This window comes from Bufo gargarizans, chromosome 1 (assembly GCF_014858855.1).
Source record: "Bufo gargarizans isolate SCDJY-AF-19 chromosome 1, ASM1485885v1, whole genome shotgun sequence".
Lineage (NCBI taxonomy): Eukaryota > Metazoa > Chordata > Amphibia > Anura > Bufonidae > Bufo > Bufo gargarizans.
The window spans coordinates 624,742,346-624,765,530 of NC_058080.1; the positions used below are offsets into that span (position 1 = coordinate 624,742,346).

The 23,185-nt window shown below is 44.2% G+C and overlaps 1 protein-coding gene across 3 annotated transcripts in view; it reads right to left on the reverse strand.

Moving 5' to 3' along the window:
- Positions 1-23,185, reverse strand: part of FER (FER tyrosine kinase) — a 239,241-nt gene that overhangs the window by 169,430 nt on the left and 46,626 nt on the right. For all 3 annotated transcript variants that reach the window (XM_044275952.1, XM_044275953.1, XM_044275954.1), the window contains 3 exons: positions 17,873-18,149; positions 15,862-16,035; positions 2,093-2,192 (listed from right to left, as the gene is read on the reverse strand). In XM_044275952.1, the coding sequence (XP_044131887.1) occupies positions 2,093-2,192; positions 15,862-16,035; positions 17,873-18,079 (481 nt within the window). In that variant the 5' untranslated portion in view covers positions 18,080-18,149. The remainder of the gene's footprint in view (positions 1-2,092; positions 2,193-15,861; positions 16,036-17,872; positions 18,150-23,185) is intronic.

The window sequence follows — 23,185 nt, forward strand, 5'->3', positions numbered from 1 at the left end:
TACAGTGTCACCCACAGATCCCCCATTACAGTGTCACCCACAGATCCCCCATTACAGTGTCACCCACAGATCCCCCATTACAGTGTCACCCACAGATCCCCCATTACAGTGTCACCCACAGATCCCCCATTACAGTGTCACCCACAGATCCCCCATTAGTGTCAACCCACAGATCCCCCATTACAGTGTCACCCACAGATCCCCCATTACAGTGTCACCCACAGATCCCCCATTACAGTGTCACACACAGATCCCCCATTACAGTGTCACCCACAGATCCCCCATTACAGTGTCACCCACAGATCCCCCATTACAGTGTCACCCACAGATCCCCCATTACAGTGTCACCCACAGATCCCCCATTACAGTGTCACCCACAGATCCCCCATTACAGTGTCACCCACAGACCACCATTAGTTAAAAATCCACCAAAAGCACACCTTTTTGTTCAAAATATTTTTTTTCCTATTTTCCTCCTAAAAAACCTATGGGCAGGTGCGTCTTATAGGGCGAAAAATACAGTAACATTTGATTTTCCATCTCCATATTCATTTAATTCTTGTGAAACACCCAAAAGGTTAACAAAGTTTGTAAAATCAGTTTTGAATAACTTTCGTGGTATAGTTTCTGAAATGAGATCATTTATTGGCAATTTCTATGATAAAAACTTGTAAAAAAAAGTGACTTAACTTAATTAGTCCTTTCAAAAAAAAAAAGTAAACTTTCAGGAAAATCTAAAACTTGCATCAAAATTTCTAGTTCTATAACATCCTAAAAAAATAAAATTACATCTACATAATGATGCCATCATAAATATGAGGTATATCGTTCTCTTTTTAAAGCAGAGAATTTGACATTTAGAAAATTGAGATTTTTTCCAAAAATTGGGTAAATTTGGGATTTTTCTATAAATAAAAGGTGAAATATATAGACTCAAATTTATGACTGTCATGAAGTACAATGTGTCACGAGAAAATCTCAGAATGGCTTGGATAATTAAAAGTGTTCCAAAGTTATTGCCACAAAGTGTCGCATGTCAGATTTGCAAAAAATGGCCTGACCAGGAGGGCGAAAACTGGCCCGGGGTAGAAAAGGTTAAATATACTGGGGACCGGCAGAGTTCCAGCCAGAAAACAGTAAACATGCTGCGAATTGGCCAGACTAAAACTGTGGCATATTTGCCAAGTTGCAGCCCCATCTCCGCTGGTCCCCATTAAAGTTAATAGGGCTGGGCAGCAATGCTGGAACGCAGAGAGATTCAGCAGGCTCTTTCAGGGCTCCTAGCGGCTGCCCTCACTTGTCCCTCACATACTGTACAGTATATCACTATGTGTACCCTAAAAATTTGTGTTCACAGCCCTGCTATTTTCACACTGATAACAGTTGCTGGCGCCTGGCATACAGTTGATCAGTGGTTACAACAATTTTTTGTCCTATAACACACACTTTTTTCGTCTTATGTGACGAATGTTAATGAGCGCTTCCATTATGGAAGCACTTATTAGTACGGGAGGACCAGGAAGCAGTGAATGCAGCACTCCCCTGGCTCTGTACTCACCGCTTCCTGATCCTCAGCCGCTCGCTGTGACTGTGCACATCATAAGGATGTCGTCGCACTGTGACCTCATGCGCAGCTGGAAAGGCAGGAGCTGGATCCCCAGAGCGTCGGCTTCAGGAGCAAGAGAGGTAAGCTGATTTACTGCTTTTGTCTGATGTGAGGTCTGAAAAGGGGTCTTAACATTGGGAGTCTGAACAGAGGTCTTATTAACATGGGGGTCTGATCTGAAGTCTGATTGGGAGTCTTAACATTTGGAGTCCGATCTGAGGTGTCAATGGGGGTCTAATTAACATTAAAGGTTTGTTCTGAGGTCTGATTAACATTGGAAGACTGACTGGAACTTTCTCTTATTTTCCTCCTAGGTGCGTCTTATAGGGAGAAAAATAAAGTCTATTAGAAAAAAAAAAAATCCTATCACTGTACCTACACAATAGAAAAAAAAACAAGGCAGTAAGACTTAAGAATATGTATAGGTGTGTGTATATATATATATTTTATTCCTGTTTAGCAAAATTTTCTAATCATTAAAATTACCTTTCGTCACCGCTTCTTTAAATTTTTCCTTTGCTGAATTCACTTCTTTTGTTAGCTGCCTGTAACTCAACTTCAGTTTTTCTAATTCCGTTTTTGTTACCTAAAATAAAATGGGGGAAAAAGGAACATTAATGACATTTTATACGATTTTAGACAATTCTAGCGGCAATAATCGCTAACAAGCGTTTGTATGAAGGCTCGTTAGCGATGATCTTGCACTGTAATACTGGCGCTGATTGCCCGATGAACAAGAAACACTCGTTCAATCCAAATCTTTTGACTGGCTTAAAATGGTTTGCCAGCGGCAGATAGTGGTGTCTAAACTGCTGCGGGCAAACAACTGGACAGCATGGGGACGAACAATGGTATAATGCTGAGGAGGAGATCACTGCATGTAATAGCAGCTGTCTCCACCGCTTGCGAGCAGGTGATTGCCAAAAAGGAACGCTTCCTTCCTGGCAGAATCAGGCTGTCTAATACAGCCTTAAGGGGGTTATCCGACACTAATAAATGCTCCCCCATATGCCCGGGCACCTCACACTGATTCTAATTACCTGGCTCCCCGCGTCACTCCTGGTCCCAGGGGAGAGCTGCCAATAGCAAGGGGTGACAGGGGGAGAGCCTTCCTAGTATCGCGGGTGACGCTAGGGAGGCTAGCCCCCATCCACGCCTGCCATTGGCTGCTCCACCCAGACACCGGATGTTTTCATCTCCGCACAGGAAGAAGCAGCTGCGGTAGTGTGGGGCACAGGAGCGGTAAGCAGCTGCGGTAGAGCGGGGACCAGAAGCGGCACAGGAGCGGGGAGCCAGGTAAGTGGAATCCGTGTGAGGGACCCAGCATATGGGGGAGCATTTGTTAGTGTCGCATAACCCCTTTAAAGGGAGTCTGTCACCTCTATATGGCCGTATCCCCCTCCCCCAACTGGTTACCTCCCCTCTGTACCCTTACTGCAGACAGCTAGCAATTCATTCATAACTTCCTGTGGAAATGATAGAGGAATGGGACAACATAGAGTCATAAGAATAAATGCTCCAGAATTTTTATTACATGGGGAATGCATGAAGCTATTAAAACAGGCATGTATGGAGAGATGAAAGGTCCTCCTTAACGGGAGTCTGTCACCTCCATATACAGTGCTTACATTGCCCTATAGCACACCTATATATGAAAGTTATGGTACCTTTCTCTTTGGACTTGCAGAAGCTGGAAAAACGAACTTTGATTGATATGCAAATGAACACTCGCAAGTGCCCAGGGGCGGCGTTCACTGTGTTGGTGCCCAGGTTGCCCTGCCTTTTTTCATTGTTCCCCCGCCCCAGCCTCTGCATATGCCCGCCCTCCTATTCCCTTGAGTCATCCTAAGGTCCGGCCGAGATCCCGCGACTGTGCACTGCCTCGCTGGGCCGGAGAATGCGCACTGCAATGCCCATTGTTGGCACAGCATCGCTTTAACTACTGCGCATGCTCCGGCGAAAGTTAAAGCGATGCCGTGCCAACAATGGGCATTGCAGTGCGCATTCTCCGGCCCAGCGAGGCAGTGCACAGTCGCGGGATCTCGGCCGGACCTTAGGATGACGCAAGGGAATAGGAGGGCGGGCATATGCAGAGGCTGGGGAACAATGAAAAAAGGCAGGGCAGCCTGGGCACCAACACAGTGAACGCCGCCCCTGGGCACTTGCGAGTGCTCATTTGCATATCAATCAAAGTTAGTTTTTCAAGCTTCTGCAGGTACAAAGACAAAAGGTACCATTCCATTCATGTATAGGTGTGCTATAGGGCAATGTAAGCACTGTATATGGAGGTGACAGACTCCCGTTAAGGAGGACCTTTCATCTCTCCATACATGCCTGTTTTAATAGCTTCATGCATTCCCCATGTAATAAAAATTCTAGAGCATCTATTCTTATAGCTCTATGTTGTCCCATTCCTCTATCATTTCCACAGGAAGTTATGAATGGATTGCTAGCAGTCTGCAGTAAGGGTACAGAGGGGAGGTAACCAGTTGGGGGAGGGGGGTGCCTGCACAGTCTGAAAATGGCAGCACTGATTGGATAGTGACTCTGTGCAGGTACCAAGGGATGTCATGAGCATTTTGACCGCACAAGTGTTTTGCAAAAATCAATTCACAGCAGATGGTGCAAAGTGAAAACTGCAATTATTACACAGATAAAGCCATTTTACTACCCAATATGTTGTGCCCATTGTGTTGCCAGTGTGAAAAGTGAACCCTCTTATGCCAGGCTTTCTGATTTTAGAAACACCCTACATGTGGCCCTAATCTTTTGCCTAGACATACCATAGGGTTCAGGAGTAAAAGAGCCCGATGTGCAATTGAGGTTAATTGTGCTGACAACTGTAGAGACTCTGGGGTGAAATAATAAATAGACCCCCTGAGAAGTGACCCTTTATCGGAAACTACACCTCTCAAGGTATTTATTGAGGAGAGGAGTTTTGTAGACATTAATGAGCAGGGGACCATGCAAAATTAAAATTGAAAGTCTTACAGGCACAGATATGGCATTTTAGAGCCCAATATGTTGCGCCCAGCTTGTGCAATCTGAGACACACCATGCCCTTTAAATTGTTACAGGGGTTCTACTGGGTGCTGAAATGACATAAATTTGGGCTTAAACTGCTGTATAGGGACGCTGCATACATTCAGAAGGGAAAGATTTGGATGGATTCATTAAAAGGGTTGTCTGAGTTATATCTATATACGTTATGGTGGCTTATAACATTATTAAAAATACATTTGTAATTTACTCACATTACTTATTCTGTTGTGTTTCTGCACGGCCGATGCAGGTCACGTGACCCCTGATGACATCCACCAGGCTCCGGTAGGGACATCTTGTGTACAGGCTTCTCCCTGGCTCTGTACACGAAACGTCAGAGCCTTGTGTGGCCCCCATCCCCTCTCTCCTCTGGCTGCTGCGGTTCCTGTGAGGGATCGTGCATGCGCGATCCTTACCAGTGACGGCAGCCGCGCAGAAAGATTCAATGGTGTGCCCGCTCCCTCCCTGTGATAGTATCGAAGCTATATGACACCTACAGTAGGTGTCGTACAGCTTAGCTACACATAGCTGTCGTACAGCTTAGCTACACATAGCTGTCGTACAGCTTAGCTACACATAGCTGTCGTACAGCTTAGCTACACATAGCTGTCGTACAGCTTAGCTACACATAGCTGTCGTACAGCTTAGCTACACATAGCTGTCGTACAGCTTAGCTACACATAGCTGTCGTACAGCTTAGCTACACATAGCTGTCGTACAGCTTAGCTACACATAGCTGTCGTACAGCTTAGCTACACATAGCTGTCGTACAGCTTAGCTACACATAGCTGTCGTACAGCTTAGCTACACATAGCTGTCGTACAGCTTAGCTACACATAGCTGTCGTACAGCTTAGCTACACATAGCTGTCGTACAGCTTAGCTACACATAGCTGTCGTACAGCTTAGCTACACATAGCTGTCGTACAGCTTAGCTACACATAGCTGTCGTACAGCTTAGCTACACATAGCTGTCGTACAGCTTAGCTACACATAGCTGTCGTACAGCTTAGCTACACATAGCTGTCGTACAGCTTAGCTACACATAGCTGTCGTACAGCTTAGCTACACATAGCTGTCGTACAGCTTAGCTACACATAGCTGTCGTACAGCTTAGCTACACATAGCTGTCGTACAGCTTAGCTACACATAGCTGTCGTACAGCTTAGCTACACATAGCTGTCGTACAGCTTAGCTACACATAGCTGTCGTACAGCTTAGCTACACATAGCTGTCGTACAGCTTAGCTACACATAGCTGTCGTACAGCTTAGCTACACATAGCTGTCGTACAGCTTAGCTACACATAGCTGTCGTACAGCTTAGCTACACATAGCTGTCGTACAGCTTAGCTACACATAGCTGTCGTACAGCTTAGCTACACATAGCTGTCGTACAGCTTAGCTACACATAGCTGTCGTACAGCTTAGCTACACATAGCTGTCGTACAGCTTAGCTACACATAGCTGTCGTACAGCTTAGCTACACATAGCTGTCGTACAGCTTAGCTACACATAGCTGTCGTACAGCTTAGCTACACATAGCTGTCGTACAGCTTAGCTACACATAGCTGTCGTACAGCTTAGCTACACATAGCTGTCGTACAGCTTAGCTACACATAGCTGTCGTACAGCTTAGCTACACATAGCTGTCGTACAGCTTAGCTACATATAGCTGTCGTACAGCTTAGCTACACATAGCTGTCGTACAGCTTAGCTACATATAGCTGTCGTACAGCTTAGCTACATATAGCTGTCGTACAGCTTAGCTACATATAGCTGTCGCAGTTAGAAACATATAGCTGTCGCACAGCTTAGCTACATATAGCTATCGCACAGCTTAGATACATATAGCTGTCGCACAGCTTAGATACACATAGCTGTCGCACAGCTTAGATACACATAGCTGTCGCACAGCTTAGATACATATACAGTCAGGTCCATGAATATTGGGACATTGACACAATTCTAACATTTTTGGCTCTATACATCACCACAATGGATTTGAAATAAAACAAACAAGATGTGCTTTATCTGCAGACAGTCAGCTTTAATTTGAGGGTACCTACATCCAAATCAGGTGAACGGTGTAGGAATTACAACGGTTTGCATATGTGTCTCCCACTTGTTAAGAGACCAAAAGTAATGGGACAATTGGCTTCTCAGCTGTTCCATGGCCAGGTGTGTGTCATTTCCTCATTATCCCAATTACAAATGAGCAGATAAAAGGTCCAGAGTTCATTTCAAGTGTGCTATTTGCTTTTGGAATCTGTTGCCGACAACTCTCAAGATGAAATCCAAAGTGCGGTCACTATCAGTGAAGTAAGCAATCATTAGGCTGAAAAAACAAACCCATCAGAGGGATAGCAAAAACATTAGGCATGGCCAAAACAACTGTTTGGAACATTCTTAAAAAGAAGGAACGCATCGGTGAACTCCGCAACACCAAAAGACTATGGAAAACAACTGTGGTGGATGACCGAATAATTATTTCCCTGGTAAAGAAAACACCCTTCACAACAGTTGGTCAGATCAAGAACACTCTCCAGGGGGTAGGTGTATGTGTGTCAAAGTGAACAATCAAGAGAAGACTTCACCAGAGTGAATACAGAGGGTTCCCCACAAGATGTAAACCATTGGTGAGCCTCAAAAACAAGAAGGCCAGATTAGAGTTTGCCAAACGACATCTAAAAAAGCCTTCACAGTTCTGGAACAACATCCTATGGACAGATGTGACCAAGATCAACTTGTACCAGAGTGATGTGAAGAGAAGAGTATGGAGAAGAAAAGGAACTGCCTATGATCCTAAGCATGCCACCTCATCAGTGAAGAATGGTGGTGGTAGTGTCATGGCGTGGGCATGTATTGCCGCTAATGGAACTGGTTCTCTTGTATTTATTTATGATGTGACTGCTGACAAAAGCAGCCGGATGAATTCTGAAGTGTTTCGGGCAATATTATCTGCTCATATTCAGCCAAATGCTTTAGAACTCATTGGACGGCGCTTTCCAGTGCAGATGGACAATGACCCAAAGCATACTGCAAAAGCAACCAAAGAGTTTTTTAATTTAAGGGAAAGAAGTGGAATGTTATGCAATGGCTAAGTCAATCACCGGACCTGAATCCGATTGAGCATGCATTTCCCTTGCTGAAGACAAAACTGAAGGGAAAATGACCGCAAGAACAAGCAGGAACTGAAGACAGTTGCAGTAGAGGCCTGGCAGAGCATCACCAGGGATGATACCCAGCGTCTGGTGATGTCTATGCGTTAGAAACTTCAGGCTGTAATTGACTGCAAAGGATTTGAAACCAAGTATTAAAAAGTGAAAGTTAGATTTATGATAATTATTATGTCCCATTACTTTTGGTTCCTTAACCACCTCCGGACCGCCTAACGCACATGTGCGTTCCGGAGGTGGCAGGGCTGCGCACAGTCACGCATATACGCGTCATCTCGCGAGACGCGAGATGACGCGAGTATGCGCCCGCGCGTGCGCAGTTCGCGCCGGCATTTCTTTCAGGACCATTTCGTCAGCAACCTGCCAGCCAATGATCGTGGCTGGCAGGTTGCTGATTTTTAAAAAATCCAATCAAAGTGCCAGATAGCAGATCATATTTGTAAATATGATCTGTTATATGGCTGCCTGCTCCTCTGCTGGTTCTTTTCGTCGGTTGGATCCAGCAGAGGAGCAGGCTTCACAGTGAGTACACCAACACTACACTATAGCCCCTGATCACCCCCCTGAACCCCAATTAACCCTTTGATCACCTCTTTGATCACCCCCTGTCAATCACAAGTGAAAAGAAAAAAGTGATCAGTGCAAACTGTCACTTTTTTTTTTCACTGTTATTGACCGTTAGGTTTTAGGTATAGTTTAGGTCCCTTGGTTAGGTAGTTAGCGATCAGTTAGCGCCCAGCCCACCGCACCGCAGTCCGTGATTCGCTGATTAGCGTATCGCTAATCAGCATTTGTACTTTTATAGTATCTGAAAGTGATCAAAACTGATCACGGTCAGATCTATAATAGTACTAGTGTCACTTTAGCTCGCCCTCCACCCAAAACGCAGTGTTTGCCCGATCAGGCCTGATCGGTCGCCCACACGTGCGTTCGCCCACACCCGCCCCACCGCAGTGACAAAAAAAAAATTTTTTTTTGATCACTGCACATTCACTTTACACGCACTGCGGCGATAAAAAAATCAGTTTTGATATTTTTTATCAACCGCAGCGGCCTCCGGTACTTCGCTAGCCTCCCCTTTGTAAGACAGGCTTGCTTTTTTTTTCTTGGGTAGTCTCAGGGAATACCCCTAAATTTAGTTGCCCACATGTCAAACAGGGGGTATTCTTCTGAAGAGGCCTACAGGCTTCTGACCCAGTCGGATGAGGAGTGGGAACCCTCATCTGATGAATCCAGCGGGTCAGAATACGAACCTGTAGAAAGCAGTGGCTCTCTGACCCAAAGTTCGGACGAGGAGGCTGAGGTCCCTGATAGCACCAGGCGTACCCGGCCCCGTGTCGCTAGACCGCAGGTTGCGCAGGATCCGCTTCAAGAGCAGCAGAGTGGGGCTGGTGCTGTCGGATTACGTGGTGAGGCATACACCAGCAGCCCAGCCCTCCCTGGACCTAGTACCAGCACTGCCGTACAACCTGGTGAAGTAGCGAGCACCAGAAGGGCAGTTGAAGCTGGTACGGTGGCACGTGCAGTAGTGACCCCGTCGCAGCCACCGCAAAGACGTGCCCGTAGAGCCCCTAGAATCCCAGAGGTGCTGGCAAACCCTGATTGGCAGTCCCCAACTTCAGCCGCACCTGTAGTTTTCCCTTTCACTGCCCAGTCTGGAGTTCGGGTTGAGACGGCTCAGATCGGTTCGGCCCTGGGATTTTTTGAGCTGTTCTTGACTGCGGAGCTTTTAGACATAGTTGTGGCCGAAACAAACAGGTATGCCACACAATTTATCACCGCTAACCCGGGAAGCTTTTATGCCCAGCCTTTCCGGTGGAAACCAGTCCAAGTTTCCGAACTTAAAACTTTTCTGGGCCTCCTCCTCAACATGGGCCTGACAAAAAAACATGAATTGCGGTCATATTGGTCCACGAACCCGATTCATCACATGCCCATGTTCTCTGCTGCCATGTCCAGGGCACGTTTTGAGGCCATCCTGCGGTTCCTGCACTTTAGTGACAACACCGCCTCCCGTCCCAGGGGCCACCCTGCTTTTGACCGGCTCCACAAAATTCAGCCCCTCATAGACCATTTCAACCAGAAATTTGCAGATATTTATACCCCAGAGCAAAACATCTGCATAGACGAGTCCCTGATACATTTTACCGGGCGCCTTGGCTTCAAGCAATACATCCCAAGCAAGCGCGCCCGGTATGGGGTCAAATTGTATAAGCTCTGTGAAAGGGCCACAGGCTATACCCACAAATTTCGGGTCTATGAGGGAAAAGATCAGACCCTGGAGCCGGTCGGTTGCCCTGACTACCTGGGGAGCAGTGGGAAGACAGTTTGGGACTTGGTGTCACCCTTATTCGGCCAGGGGTACCATCTTTATGTGGACAATTTTTACACAAGTGTGGCCCTCTTTAGGCATTTGTTTCTAGAACGGATTGGCGCCTGTGGTACCGCGCGAACTAGTCGCGCGGGCTTCCCCCAACGGCTCGTTACCACCCGTCTTGCAAGGGGGCAGAGGGCCGCACTGTGTAACGAAGAACTGCTCGCGGTGAAATGGAGAGACAAGCGTGACGTTTACATGCTCTCCTCCATTCACGCAGACACGACAATACAAATTGAGCGAGCAACCCGTGTCATTGAAAAGCCCCTCTCAGTCCACGACTATAACCTCCACATGGGAGGGGTCGACTTCAATGACCAGATGTTGTCTCCGTATTTAGTTTCCCGACGCACCAGACGCTGGTATAAGAAGGTGTCTGTATATTTAATTCAATTGGCTCTGTACAATAGTTTTGTTCTCTACAGTAAGGCTGGGAGAACTGGATCCTTCCTCAAATTTCAGGAAGAGATCATTGAGAACCTCCTGTATCCAGGAGGTTCCGTGGCCCCAACCACCAGTGTAGTTAGCCGTCTACACGAGCGACATTTCCCCAATGTCGTTCCTGGTACCTCAACCCAACCGTCACCCCGAAAAAGATGTCGTGTCTGTAGCAGGAGTGGAATAAGGCGTGACACCCGCTATTTCTGTCCTGACTGTCCGGACCACCCTGCCCTATGCTTTGGAGAGTGTTTCCGGAAGTACCACTCACAGGTACACTATTAGCATAGGGATCATCTCACCAGGACAGGCACACAGGGCTATTAGGGCCCATTCACTCACTGCTGCTGCAAACGTCTCCTTTCACATGGGACAAAGTGCATAACGCACTTCGCCACATCTTTGGGCGATTTGCGCTTTGCACATTGACCCATGGGGAAGGAGAGGTTTGTTCTATAAAGGTAAAAAAACAAAAAAAAAACAAAAAAAAAAAACAGGTAAGCAAACAGGTTAATGTTTAGTTCCAAAAGTTAAAGTTACATGTTCTGTTCCAAAGTTAATAAAATTATTGCGTTGTGGCCTGTTTTTTTTTTTTTTTTTTTTTTTTGTCTTTTTACCTTCCAGGTGGACCAACCGATCTACTAGCTGCAGCACCAATGTGCATTCTGACAGAAGCATTGCGCTGCTGTCAGATTACACGCAAGTCGGTGTATGCGGCGCTGCAAGACGGGATTTTCTCCTCTGCAGTGACAGATACGTTTGCCGAGGCATACGAGCTGAGGAGGAGGCGGCGTTCCTATGCTTTGGCAAGCACTTTGTATGTATATATATATATATATATATATATATATATATATATATATATATATATATATTTTAAAAAAAAAATCCCGGCAATGATTTATTCATCCACATCGATTGATGCGAATGGAGAAATCTGGTTTGCCAGGGCATACGAGCTAAGTGGGTATGGATGTAGGGCGGAGCTCCTATGTCCTGGCAGACGCCTTTCCCCTCCATTTTTTTTTTTTTGGCAGAGATTTTTTCATCCACATTGATCGATGCGAATGAAGAAATCTGTGCCGTTCATTTTTTTCTTTCAGCCCAGAGGCTGAACGGAAAAAAAAAATCTCATTACCTGTATGCTCAATATAAGGAGAATAGCAGAAACTCCTAATGCTGGCCATACATGTAATGATTGCGGAGACCCTCAAATGGCAGGGCAGTACAAACACCCCACAACTGACCCCATTTTGGAAAGAAGACACCCCAAGGTATTTGCTGAGGGGCATATTGAGTCCATGAAAGATTGAAATTTTTGTCCTAAGTTAGCGGAAAGTGAGACTTTGTGAGAAAAAACAAAAAAAAATCAATTTCCGCTAACTTATGCGAAAAAAAAAAAATTTCTTTGAACTTGCCAGGCCCCTCATTGGATACCTTGGGGTGTCTTCTTTCCAAAGTGGGGTCACATGTGGGGTATTTATACTGCCCTGGCTTTTTAGGGGCCCTAAAGCGTGAGAAGAAGTCTGGGATCCAAATGTCTAAAAATGCCCTCCTAAAAGGAATTTGGGCCCCTTTGCGCATCTAGGCTGCAAAAAAGTGTGACACATCTGGTATCGCCGTACTCAGAAGAAGTTGGGGAATGTGTTTTGGGGTGTCATTTTACATATACCCATGCTGGGTGAGATAAATATCTTGGTCAAATGCCAACTTTGTATAAAAAAATGGGAAAAGTTGTCTTTTGCCAACATATTTCTCTCACCCAGCATGGGTATATGTAAAATGACACCCCAAAACACATTCCCCAACTTCTCCTGAGTACGGCGATACCAGCTGTGTCACACTTTTTTGATGCCAAGGTGGGCAAAGGGGCACATATTCCAAAGTGCACCTTTCGGATTTCACCGGTCATTTTTTACAGATTTTGATTGCAAAGTACTTCTCACACATATGGGCCCCTAAATTGCCAGGGCAGTATAACTACGCCACAAGTGACCCCATTTTGGAAAGAAGACACCCCAAGGTATTCCGTGAGGGGCATGGCGAGTTCCTAGAATTTTTTATTTTTTGTCGCAAGTTAGTGGAATATGAGACTTTGTAAGGAAAAAAGAGAAAAAAAAAAAATCATCATTTTCTGCTAACTTGTGACAAAAAATAAAAAATTCTAGGAACTCGCAGTGCCCCTCACGGAATACCTTAGGGTGTCTTCTTTCCAAAATGGGGTTACTTGTGGCGTAGTTATACTGCCCTGGCAATTTAGGGGCCCAAATGTGTGAGAAGTACCTTGCAATCAAAATGTGTAAAAAATGCCCTGCAAAATCCGAAAGGTGCACTTTGGAATATGTGCCCCTTTGCCCACCTTGGCAGCAAAAAAGTGTGACACATCTGGTATCGCCGTACTCAGGAGAAGTTGGGGAATGTGTTTTGGGGTGTCATTTTACATATACCCATGCTGGGTGAGAGAAATATCTTGGCAAACGACAACTTTTCCCATTTTTTTATACAAAGTTGGCATTTGACCAAGATATTTTTCTCACCCAGCATGGGTATATGTAAAATGACACCCCAAAACACATTCCCCAACTTCTCCTGAGTACGGCGATACCAGATGTGTGACACTTTTTGATGCCAAGGTGGGCAAAGGGGCGCATATGCCAAAGTGCACCTTTCGGATTTCACCGGTCATTTTTTACAGATTTTGATTGCAAAGTACTTCTCACACATATGGGCCCCTAAATTGCCAGGGCAGTATAACTACGCCACAAGTGACCCCATTTTGGAAAGAAGACACCCCAAGGTATTCCGTGAGGGGCATGGCGAGTTCCTAGAATTTTTAATTTTTTGTCGCAAGTTAGTGGAATATGAGACTTTGTAAGGAAAAAAGAGAAAAAAAAAAAAATCATCATTTTCTGCTAACTTGTGACAAAAAATAAAAAATTCTAGGAACTCGCAGTGCCCCTCACGGAATACCTTAGGGTGTCTTCTTTCCAAAATGGGGTCACTTGTGGCGTAGTTATACTGCCCTGGCAATTTAGGGGCCCAAATGTGTGAGAAGTACCTTGCAATCAAAATGTGTAAAAAATGCCCTGCAAAATCCGAAAGGTGCACTTTGGAATATGTGCCCCTTTGCCCACCTTGGCAGCAAAAAAGTGTCACACATCTGGTATTGTCGTACTCAGGAGAAGTTGGGGAATGTGTTTTGGGGTGTCATTTTACATATACCCATGCTGGGTGAGAAAAATATCTTGGTCAAATGCCAACTTTGTATAAAAAAATGGGAAAAGTTGTCGTTTGCCAAGATATTTCTCTCACCCAGCATGGGTATATGTAAAATGACACCCCAAAACACATTCCCCAACTTCTCCTGAGTACGGCGATACCACATGTGTGACACTTTTTTGCTGCCAAGGTGGGCAAAGGGGCGCATATTCCAAAGTGCACCTTTCGGATTTCACCGGTCATTTCTTACACATTTTGATTGCAAAGTTCTTCTCACACATTTGGGCCCCTAAATTGCCAGGGCAGTATAACTACGCCACAAGTGACCCCATTTTGGAAAGAAGACACCCCAAGGTATTCTGTGAGGGGCATGGTGAGTTCCTAGAATTTTTTATTTTTTGTCGCAAGTTAGTGGAATATGAGACTTTGTAAGAAAAAAATAAAATAAAAAAATCATCATAATTTTCCGCTAACTTGTGACAAAAAATAAAAAGTTCTATGAACTCACTATGCCCATCAGCGAATACCTTAGGGTGTCTACTTTCCGAAATGGGGTCATTTGTGGGGTAGTTATACTGTCTGGGCATTGTAGAACCTCAGGAAACATGACAGGTGCTCAGAAAATCAGAGCCGTTTCAAAAAGCGGAAATTCACATTTTTGTACCATAGTTTGTAAATGCTATAACTTTTACCCAAACCATTTTTTTTTTGCCCAAACTTTTTTTTTTATCAAAGACATGTAGAACTATAAATTTAGCGAAAAATTTATATATGGATGTCGTTTTTTTTGCAAAATTTCACAGCTGAAAGTGAAAAATGTCATTTTTTTGCAAAAAAATCGTTACATTTTGATTAATAACAAAAAAAGTAAAAATGTCAGCAGCAATAAAATACCACCAAATGAAAGCTCCATTAGTGAGAAGAAAAGGAGGTAAAATTCATTTGGGTGGTAAGTTGCATGACCGAGCGATAAACGGTGAAAGGAGTGTAGTGCCGAAGTGTAAAAAGTGGCCTGGTCATGAAGGGGGTTTCACCTAGCGGGGCTGAAGTGGTTAACAAGTGGGAGGCACATATGCAAACTGTTGTAATTCCTACACCGTTCACCTGATTTGGATGTAAATACCCTCAAATTAAAGCTGACAGTCTGCAGTTAAAGCACATCTTGTTCGTTTGATTTCAAATCCATTGTGGTGGTGTATAGAGCCAAAAATGTTAAAACTGTGTCGATGTCCCAATATTTATGGACCTGACATTTTTTTTTTATCAAAGACATGTAGAACTATAAATTTAGCGTTTTCATCGATGCTGGCGTGTACAGTAGGGGTCCGGCTGTCACTAACAGTCGGGTCCTTGTCATCAATCGAGTAGACGAAGCTCCTTCACCAGCCTGATCAGAGCGCAGGACATGTACGCCGCTGGGACTTAGGTCACGGTCTGCAGCGCCATACATCAACAGCCCTGGTATGCTATGGGTTAATCAGCTTCCCTATGCATTTACTGTTTTATAGTAGCATGCAAATTTCACTTCTGACATCAGCAACAGCCTGCACATTGCAAACAAAATATACATTTCCCACAAGGGTATCATCAAAACAAATGTATTGAAAGAAAACATAAGATATCTTAAAAAAATAAAAATAAAAAACAATCTAATACTTTTGCTTGGAGTTCTATATTATTTTTATTAATAGCCTTGATAAATTAGGGAAGCAAAACATTTTGCAGAAGTGACTAATAAGCTGCACAGGACCTCCAGGAAGGTCATTACCCTGCCAGACATATTTCCATGAACTAAATGAGACATTATAAATAGACAATGGCTTATATAATCTGCAGATCAACCCTCCATCCATGTACTATTAACCTTAATGAATTTTATTTGGCTTTTCGTTTTCCCACCTTTTTACACATCTCTCACATTTTATCAAACACCTAATTATAAAAGAAAACTGACCAGTCTTCAGGAAGATTAAAAAAGAGAGAAAGACCTGATTCCAAGAGCATACCTTGTACAACTCGGCCTCGATCTGCTGGTGAATGCTGTTGTAGCTCTTTTTCACTTGCTGCTTGTCTTTGATCATGACATTGAGGCGGTGTAGCGGTCCTGCGTTGAGCTCTTCTGCATGACTTTTCATGATCTTACTCAACTGCTCTGTCTGCTGAACCATGTGCAGCCATGACTACAAGTTAAGAAGAAAACAAATGCCAATGGTGGTGACCGCCAATCTATGAGCCAGAACGGAGTGCTAGAGGTGGCTGCCGTACACACAGTGCCCCAATGGGCTGATCTTTGTACAGCAAAACGTAAGGAACACACAAATCTTATTCATTTTGCTGTATGGAGTACCAATAATGTAAAAATAAATTAATTCATGAAACATAATAAGATGTAAACTTCTGCACAAAGCCTAAATCCACCAGTCATGAAAAGTAATTAGTTAGTAAATGGTATTAGATATAAGAACATGGCACCAGAAATGAAAGCTGGCTAAACCCTGGTTTTTATGGGGTATGTTCACAGAGCAAGGGCTCTTTCACACAAGCGGATGCCGTGCGTGGAATCCGCTGCATGAAAGACAGCCAAGTCCCGTACCGGACAGCAGAGACACGGAGCATTAACATGATTGATAATGCTCTGTGCCTCTCTGACCTTTTTACTACAAAAGCACAGTGAGATAAAGTGGTCACTGTGATTTTGTATTAAAAAGATCACAGACAGTCAAGAAGCATTATAAATCATGTTAATGCTCCGTGTCTCTGCTGTCCAGAGCAGGGCTTAGCTGTCTTTCACGCAGCAGATTCCACTTGTGTGAAAGAGCCCTAAGGACTCATGCACACGACTGTGGGGTCACCATGCCCACGACGAGTACCACAAATCCATGGTCTACAAAACACAGGCACTGGCCGTGTGCACTCAGCATCTCGATGTGGACCCACTGAATTCAATGGGTCCACGATCTGCAAGATGCGGGGAAAGATAGAGCAAGGACTATCTTTTGCAGCACGGAGGCACGGACCCGGAAGCCCGTGGAAATACACAGAAGTCCTTGAGTGGGCTTCCAGGTCCGTGCCTCTGCACTGCAAAAGACGGAACATGTCCTCTGTTTCTCTACATCCTGCAGGTCGCGGACCCATTAAAGCCAATGGGTCCGTACCGTTTGCGGTCCGCAACACGGGGATGGAAGCCCCACAGTTGTGCACAAGAGGCCTAAAATGGGTTACCATTCATGTTGGAGCTGAATGCTGGGTGGTTGCACTTATGCAGTAGCTAAACGTTTTTTGGAAAAAATGAAGGTGCAGATGTGCTACTCAGAGAACTGTGCCCCCTAAGCTTTCATTGACTTTGCTCAGCGTTTCAAGAGTGTGTAGTACCCATCCACAGAAAATATATGGGGACTGTACACCACAAACTCCAAAACCTGAGCTGAGCCGGTTAAAAACAAAGGGGCAGATCTTCTGCACCTTAATTTTTTCAATAAAACTTAAGTTACCCTTTAAAGTGGAAATACACCATCAGCAGCTGTCAGGCAACCACTTGTTCAGCAGGCAGCTACTCCTCCCGCTTTCACCATACATGATAAGTTTGGATAAGCGGGCACGTGTTCTCAGTGGGGAGGGTGAATAAGTCGCTGCCAGACAACTCTGTTGGCAGCTTACCTCCAATGAGAACAAAGGATTTTACATACTGAAACTCGACACACCTGTTTCTTCCGCCTCAATATGTAATGGCTGAACATCTAATACACTCTAGATGGTCAACTGATCACGCTGAAACAATTAGTCAAATGTGTATGGCCATCCTTAAAACAGTTTGCCTTCCACCCACCAACATCGAATGTGCCTCATCTTTGATCTGAAAAAGGTAGGTCATATGCTACCTACTCATTTAATATCCAAGAAGTCAAACTCCAGAAAGTATTTACAGTATATACTTAGATCTGCTAACAAAGCCACAAGACCTGGCCCCCATGCGGTTTCATTGAATTGAATTTGGATCACTATGAAACCCAGTCTTACCTTGGATACACAGCTGATGTAGTCAAGCTGAGGAGCACTTTCCTTATCAACTTGATTGCAAAGATTTTGTAGAGTAGAGGCATAATCCTTGTCGCTTTTAATTCTCAAAGCCATAAACTTTTTCACAGTTTCCAGGAGGCGCAGCTCCCAATCTTGAAGCTTTAGCAAAGCATCATGTGAAAATTTAAGATCCATGCCAAACCCCATCTTCACCAAGGCACTTAGAGGGTCTGGTCTTGACGGAGAAGTTTCTTTTGGTCAGCACATGCTCGGGCGTCTGAAAAAACAAACAAACCTCGGAGTCACCATGTGCTAGAACTAGAAGGGTTTTACTCATATCTAGTCCAAACAGGAGAAAGGTAGACAACATACAGATAAACAGAGGCACTGCTTTAGCTGCCTTTACACCTAGAGGCTCTGCTTTACACCTAGAAAAGAGCCTCTAGGTGTAAAGGCAACACCCCTATTGCTCCTAAGGGCTCATTTGCATATGTTAAAACTTCATCTTGCTCAGCAATGCAGGCACGTATGAACATGTGACCAACACAGATGCCTTCAGCTGCCAAGTGCTCATGCAACAGGCCAGCCAGTGTCATAGGTACAAATCTGCTGACAGATGCCCTTTAAACCTCATCTCTTGGACCAACTGAAACATCCCCAAAATACCTACTTTCATGGCCTGATTTCCACCATTGGCCACAAGTGTGCTGTAGCCACTGAATATACTTTGCCTTGCCTCCTCCACTTGGTTTGCACTGATCCTTATATACAATACATATCACCTTTCCCACCATGATTAACCTAATGTATTCAGAGACGCACGCCCAACGCTGGTAATTGCACAAATCCAAACTGCACTGAACAGTAACCTCACTCACTCCCATATCAGTGTGGGCGACTCCTAGGTTGTACTGTTTATTGCCGAAACCAGTCCAGTTCAGTAACTTCCCAGCAGACGTGAGAATTCAACCAGCCACCAAATACACAGTCGGAGACAAATGCAGCCTGCGCTGTGGCAATACACATTCTTATACATATACAGAAATGATGGCACTACCGAGGTCAACTAAAGGGTCCTCCTTTAGTTGACCTCGGTAGTGCCATCATTTCTGCAGTTTGAAAAAACCTACACATGTGAACATTTCCTTCACTAGGAAGAACATGTTAACTAAGGGTCCATTCACATGTCTGCAAAATGGGTCCGCATCCATTCCGCAATTTTGAGAAACAGGTGCGGACCCATTCATTTTCAATAAGGCCAGAATGTGCTGTCCTCATCCGCATTTGCCCTATTCTTGTCCGTAAAGGCATTTTCTGAGTGCCAGCGATGTGCGGTCCGCAAAATGCGGAACGCACATTGCCGGTGTCCACGTTTTTTGGGATCCGCAAAACACATATGGAAGTGTGAATGGACCCTTATATTTTAAAATAGTAAGACATGTAGAATTTCACCCACATGTACAGACAGAAAGCAGGCAGCAGAACACGGCTGCCACATTTCTAAAAATAGTAATCCATATTTCCAATTCAAATCATGAGTTAGTCACCACCTCATCACCCATCCCTAGAACATGTAGACCAGCAACATGAGATATAGATATGCTGCATCAGTTTCTAAACCAGGTAGGAAATAAAGTAAGAATTCCACAGGAACCAGGGTTCCACCGTGGTGTTAAGGCACAGAACTGACGGCCATGCAGGGAGTTCCCTAACCCATCTGACATACCGGGCTCTATCAATATACAGTCGTGGCCTAAAGTTTTGAGAATTACACAAATATTAGTTCTCACAAAGTTTGCTGCGAAACGGCTTTTAGATCTTTGTTTTAGTTGTTTTTATGTGATGTAGTGAAATATAATTACACGCACTTCATAAGTTTCAAAGGCTTTTATCAACAATTACATGACATTTATGCAAAGAGTCAGTATTTGCAGTGTTGACCCTATTTTTTCAGGACCTCTGCAATTCGACTGGGCATGCTCTCAATCAACTTCTAGGCCAATTCCTGACTGATAGCAACCCATTCTTTCATAATCACTTCTTGGAGTTTGTCAGAATTAGTGGGTTTTTGTTTGTCCACCCACCTATTGAGGATTGACCACAAGTTCTCAATGGGATTAAGATCTGGGGAGTTTCCAGGCCATGGACCCAAAATGTCAACGTTTTGGTCCCCGAGCCACTTAGTTATCACTTTTTCCTTATGGCACGGTGCTCCATCGTGCTGGAAAATTCATTGTTCTTCACCAAACAGTTGTTGGATTGTTGGAAGAAGTTGCTGTTGGAGGGTGTTTTGGTACCATTCGTTATTCATGGCTGTGTTTTTGGGCAAAATTGTGAGTGAGCCCAATCATTTGGATGAGAAGCAACCCCACACATGAATGGTATCAGGATGCTTTACTGTTGGCATGACACAGGACTGATGGTAGCGCTCACCTTTTCTTCTCTGGACAAGCCTTTTTCCCTGATGCCCCAAACAATCGGAAAGAGGCTTCATCGGAGAATATGACTTTGCCCCAGTCCTCAGCAGTCCATTCACCATATTTTCTGCAGAAGATCAATCTTTCCCTGATGTTTTTTTTGGCGAGAAGTGGCTTCTTTGCTGCCCTTCTTGACACCAGGCCATCTTCCAAAAGTCTTCGTCTAACTGTGCGTGCAGATGCGCTCACACCTGCCTGCTGCCATTCCTGAGCAAGCTCTGCACTGGTGGCACTCCGATCCCGCAGCTGAATCCTCTTTAGGAGACGATCCTGGCGGTTGCTGGACTTTCTTGGACGCCCTGAAGCCTTCTTAACAAGAATTGAACCTCTTTCCTTGAAGTTCTTGATGATCCTATAAATTGTTGATTAAGGTGCAATCTTAGTAGCCACAATATTCTTGCCTGTGAAGCCATTTTTATGCAACGCAATGATGGCGAGTTTCTTTGCAGGTCACAATGCAGGTCACCATGGTTAACAATGGAAGAACAATGATTTTAAGCGTCACCCTCCTTTTAACAGGTCAAGTCTGCCATTTTAACCCAATCAGCCTGATATAATGATCTCCAGCCTTGTGCTCGTCAACATTCTCACCTGAGTTACCAAGACGATTACTGAAATGATCTCAGCAGGTCCTTTAATGACAGCAATGAAATGCAGTGGAAAGGTTTTTTTGGGGATTAAGTTAATTTCCATGGCAAAGAAGGACTATGCAATTCATCTAATCACTCTTCATAACATTCTGGAGTATATGCAAACTGCTATTATAAAAACTTTACTTTTCCAATTTTCTATATTTATGTAATTCTCAAAACTTTTGGCCACGACTGTACAATCAATGTTTGCATGAACACTGAAGTTTATACCAGAGGACATGTCTAGTGTGGAAGCCACATAATGACACCAGAAACTATTAGGACACTAAACTGATGAAGTGTGGAGACTGTCAGATGTAAAGATATGTTCTACTTCACACCAGCATGTACATGTCAACATTATGCCCCCACAGGAACATCAATGTCAAGGGAAGAATAAGCGGTGTTGTAAAAGAAATTTAGAAATGTTCTAGATCAGGGATCAGCAACCTCCGGCACTCCAGCTGTGATGAAACTACAACTCCCAGCATGCTCCATTCACTTCTCTGGGAGTTCTGAGAACAGCCAAGGAGGTGTGCATGCTGGAAGTTGTAGTTTTGCCACAGCTGGAGTGCCGAAGGTTGCTGATCCCTGTTCTAGATAAACAGTGCATTCAGAAATTGGAATTTTCAAGAAAGTTAATAGTAAAACCTGAAGGGGATTTATTCATTATCATTTTTCTGATTAATGGATAGGATTATGTACATAGCATCCCCGCTGCATAGTATTGGTGCCTTATTATATGGCCTCCTTTGCTCTCTGGTTGTGGTGGCCCTTGTGCTTTATTTGAAGTATAACAGTCTCTACAGATCTTTTGTCACCACTAAATGGATAGCAATCTGCAAGCCCTATGTTATAGAGCAGGACGAGCTGAGCAGATTGATTTGCTGTATAGTTTTGTGAGGAAAGATTAGAAAAAGTTATAATTTATGCATTTAAAGCTCTGCTCTTTCTGAATGCAACCCCCCCCCCCCCCCCCCCCCGTAAACAACTGTAATTGACTGATCGTGATCTACTGTATGTATACAGAGTTACACAGAGAATGCCATCAATCACTGATAACATCTCCTCCATGTACAAGTGAAGTAAAAAAAAAAAGCTGAGATTTAAATTTATAAATTACAATTCCTATTGAATCTTTCCCAAAATTACTACATATTGATCTGCACAGTGCCTCCTGTCATATAACATGCTGCCCTCAGATTGTCCTGAAGGTTGCAAACATTTGCCACGTCCTGACCTCTCTTTTCTTGCTACTTAGACTTGTGCCTGACCCCTCATTAGACTCAGATATGAGCCTCTCAATGTCCCTGAAGCTTCTGCAGTTTTCAGACCACCATCCTGAAATCGAACCCTGATAACCCCAAATCACTCAACTGTATCCTTGACCCATCCCTGTCTGTGCTGTGTAGCTCAACAGCTGTCAAACACTGACAACTCCTGGGGCTGCAATTTAAGGGTCTAACGTAGATTTCTGAGCCAAACTGAGGAGTGAATGTGAGGCCAGAATCTCAAAAGCGTGTTAAGTCCGGGAAACTCATTCCATGTCACAGCCGCATTTCCTGGGCCACAAACACTGCTCCTCTGACCGTACTCACAGCATTATAATGACTTCTAATGCTGTGAATTCATGCCTGACTATGGGTCTTATGTGCTGTACTTACAGAGCATCTCCAAGACATTATGGACAAACTAACACTTCAGACCCTTTCAATTTTTTTGTTAAAGGAAAAACCAATATGCTGCATTGACACTGACAAATATTCAGACCCTTTCCTCAGTACAGTTCAATATTAATAGCCACTAGTCTTCTGATGCCACAAGGTTTACAAACATGTATTTAAGATTTTCTGCCATACTTCTCTGCAGATCCTCTCAAGCTCTGTCAGGTTGGATGGGGACAGTTGATGGACAATCATTTTCAGGTCTTTTCAAAGCTGTTCAATTGGGTTCAAGTCAGGGCTGTAGCTGGGCCACTCAAGGCAATTCACAGAGTTGTCCCTAAGCCACTCCTGTGTTATCCTGGCTCAGTGCTTGGGGTCATTTTCTTGTTGGAAGATAAACCGTTGGTCCAGTCTGAGGTCCATGGCACTCTGGATTAGGTTTTTATTAAGAATATATATCTCTGTTTTTTGCTCTATTCAGCTTTCTCTCAATTTCCCCAGTCATTAAAAACATCCCCACAGCATGATGCTGTCACCAAG